The sequence below is a fragment of the Neomonachus schauinslandi genome, chromosome 9 (genome assembly GCF_002201575.2).
Source record: "Neomonachus schauinslandi chromosome 9, ASM220157v2, whole genome shotgun sequence".
Taxonomy (NCBI): Eukaryota; Metazoa; Chordata; class Mammalia; order Carnivora; family Phocidae; genus Neomonachus; species Neomonachus schauinslandi.
Window position 1 is genome coordinate 52,528,450 of NC_058411.1, and position 3,331 is coordinate 52,531,780.

Here is a 3,331-nt window from a genome sequence, read left to right on the forward strand (position 1 = left end):
TGTCTTTCACCTCCTTGGTTAAGTTTACTCATGCATTTTATTATTTTGGTGCAATTGTAAATAGGATTGTTTTCTTAATTTCTCTTTCTGCTACTTCATTTTTAGTGTTTAAAAATGCAACGATTTCTGTATATTGATTTTGTATCCTGCGACTTACGGATTTCATTTATCAGTTCTAGTAGTTTTTTTTGATGGACTCTTTAGGGTTTTTTATATATAATATGTTATCTGCATGTAGTGCAAGTTTTACTTCTTCCTTACTGATTTGGATAAACTTTATTTCCTTTTGCTGTCAGATTGCTGTGGCTAGGACTTCTAGTACTATTTTGAATAGAAGTGGTAAGAGTGGACATCCTTGTCTTGTTTCTGATCTTAGGGAAAAGCTCTCAGTTTTTTTCCCATTGAGTATGATGTTAGCTGTAGGTTTTTCACGTAAGGCCTTTATTATGTGGAGGTATGTTCCCTCTAAATCTACTTTGTTGAGAGTTTTTATCATGAATGGATGTTGTACTTTGTCAAATGCTTTTTCTGCATCTATTGAAATGATCAAAGAGTTTTTATCCTTTCTCTTATTGATGTGAAGTCTTGCACTGACTGATTTCTGAATATTGAGCTAACCTGTATCCCAGTAATAAATCCCACTTGATCACGGTAAATGATTTTTTAAAATGTATTGTTGGATTTGGTTTGCTAGTATTTTGTCAAGGATTTTTGCCTCAATGTTCATCAGAGATTTTCACCTATAGTTTTCTTTTTTAATGGTGTCTTTCTCTGGTTTGGGTATCCAGATAATGCTGGTCTCATAGAATCAATTTGGAAGTTTTTTTCCTCTTCCAGTGTTTGGAGAAGTTTGAGAAGAATAGGTATTCACTCTTCTTTAAATATTTGTTAGAATTCATATATGAAGCCATCTGGTTGTGGACTTCTTTTTTTGTTGGGAGTGTTTTTTCTTTTTTTTTTTTAATTACTGATTCAATTTCATTGCTAGTAGTTAGTCTGTTCAAATTTTCTGTTTCTTTTGGTTTCAGTTTTGGTAGTTTACATGTTTCTAGGAATTTATCTATTACTTCTAGGTTGTCCAATTTTTTAGCATATAATTTTCATAATATTCTCCTATAATCCTTTGTATTTCTGTGGTGTCACTTGTTTTTTTTTTTCTTTCATTTCTGATTTTGTTTGAGTCTCCCCCCGATTTTTGATGAATCTTGTTGGGTTTATCAATTTTGTTGATCTTTTCAAAGAACCAATTCCTGGTTTCATTGATCTGTTCTATTGTTTTTTTAGTGTCTATATCTTTTATTTCTGCTCTAATGTTTATTGTGTCCTTCCTTCTGCTGATTTGTGGTTTTGTTTTTTGTTCTTTTTCTAGCTCCTTTATGTATAAAGTTAGGTTGTTTGAGATTTTTCTTGCTTCTTGATAGGCCTGCATTGCTATAAACTTCCCTCTTGGAACTGCTTTTGCTGCATCTCCATGATTTTGGATAGTTGTGTTTTCTTTTTGTTGTTGTTGTTGGAATTTAGTTCTTTATATAAAGTCCCCTGTAAAAACAAAACAGAATAAAAACAAACTGAAAAGAAGGGGCAGGGCAAAATTTAAAAAAAGAAAAAGGAGGAAAAGAACGGAAGGAAGAGAAGTCAAGGGGAGGTGGCTTATCGCTCCTCCTCTGCTCCAGCCTTGCTCTTGGCATCTTCCGACTCCTTGCTCTCCTTCGCGGAGAGAGCTTCTAGCTTGTCACCTTCTCAGCATCGTCGTTTTTGCCCAACCCTTTCTTTTCTCTCTCCTCGATCTCTTTCCTGCATTCTTCAAACTTCGTTTTGAATTTCTGTGCATTTTCAGCATTTAGGAAGCGGATGGCCAGCAGCTCTGGCTTGGGGCACTCGTCGGCAAAGTCAGCGTGGGTGTTCCAGACCCAGGCACGGTCACTGCCCGTGATCGGCTTCAGTTCCATCATCGGCGTGATATAATGGTTGGCACATATCTTCAGGGTCTTGTCCCTCCTCATGAGGAGGTGGATGGTCCCTTTCTCCTTATGCTTCAGAAGCTTGACGTCACCAGTGCCTCGTTCCTTCCATTCTAGGAGATCATTCTCTGAAGCGAATCGGAATAGCTTTGCCCGCATTTTAAAAAGTTCTTCATCTTCTTCCAGTGTTTTAATTTCCTGCTTGGGAAGAGAAACTATAGGCTCAAAGTGGGGATCGTGGTTGGACTTATCTGCATTCTCAGTGGAGGTGTCATGGTCCTCATGGGTGTCCTTGGAGGCCGCCATGGGGGTGCGGCAGCGGCGGCGGCTCGGTTGGCTGGTAGTCGCTTGGTCGGCGTCCCCTCGGGGGCTGGTCGTAGCTCCTCTCCTCCGCATGTGGCCCCGGCGCCTCCCACCCTCCCGCTCTTCCCTCCGCCCCACGACCCGACGATGGTTGTGTTTTCATTTTGATTTCTATCCATGTATTTTAAATTTCCTCTTGGGTTTCTTGGCTGACCCATTCATTGCTTAGTAGCATGTTATTTAACCTTTATATATTTGTGCTCTTTCCAGAGTTTTTCTTGTGGTTGACTTCTAGTTTGATAGCATTGTGGTCAGAAAAGATGCATGGTGTGACTTTGATCTTGTTGAATTTATTGAAACTTGTTTTGTGGCCTATTATGTAATCTATTCTAAAGAATGTTCCATGCGCACTTAAAAAGATTGTGTATTCTGTACCTTTAAAATGGAATGTTCTGGATATATCTGTGGAATCCGTGTGGTCGAGTGTGTCATTCAAAGACCCTCTTTCCTTGTTGATTTTGTTTGGATCATCTATTCATTGATGTAAATGGGGTGTTAAAGTCCCCTATTATTATTGTAGTAGTATCAGTGAGTTCCTTTATGTTTGCTATTAACTGTTTTATGTATTTGAGTGCTCCCACGTTGGGTACATAAACTTTTACAATTATTATATCGTCTTGTTAGACTGTCCCCTTTATATAATATCCTTCTTTGTCTCTTGTTATGGTCTTTGTTTTAATGTGTATTTTAACTGGTGTACCCATTGCTTCCCTGGCTTTCTTTTGACATCCATTTGCATGATAAATATTTCTCCATTCCCTTACTTTCAATGTAAGTAGGCCTGAAATTATCTCTTATATATAGCATATAAATTGGTCTTGTTTTTAAATCCATTCTATCACCCTATGTCTTTTGACTGGAGTGTTTAGTCCATTTATATTCAAAGTAATTATTGGTAGGTACGTATTTATTGCCATTTTGTTACTTTTTTTTTTTAAAGATTTCATTTATTTATTTGACAGAGACAGAGAGGGAACACAAGCAGGGGGAGTGGGAGAGGGAGAAGC

General features: G+C 37.8%; 1 protein-coding gene across 1 annotated transcript; it reads right to left on the bottom strand.

Moving 5' to 3' along the window:
* Positions 1-1,724: 1,724 nt before the first annotated feature.
* Positions 1,725-2,349, bottom strand: LOC110590676 (ran-specific GTPase-activating protein-like). The gene has a single exon (XM_044918153.1). It carries the CDS (start codon positions 2,265-2,267, stop codon positions 1,725-1,727), a length of 543 nt encoding a protein of 180 aa, XP_044774088.1. The 5' UTR covers positions 2,268-2,349.
* Between the last annotated feature and the right edge of the window lie 982 nt (positions 2,350-3,331).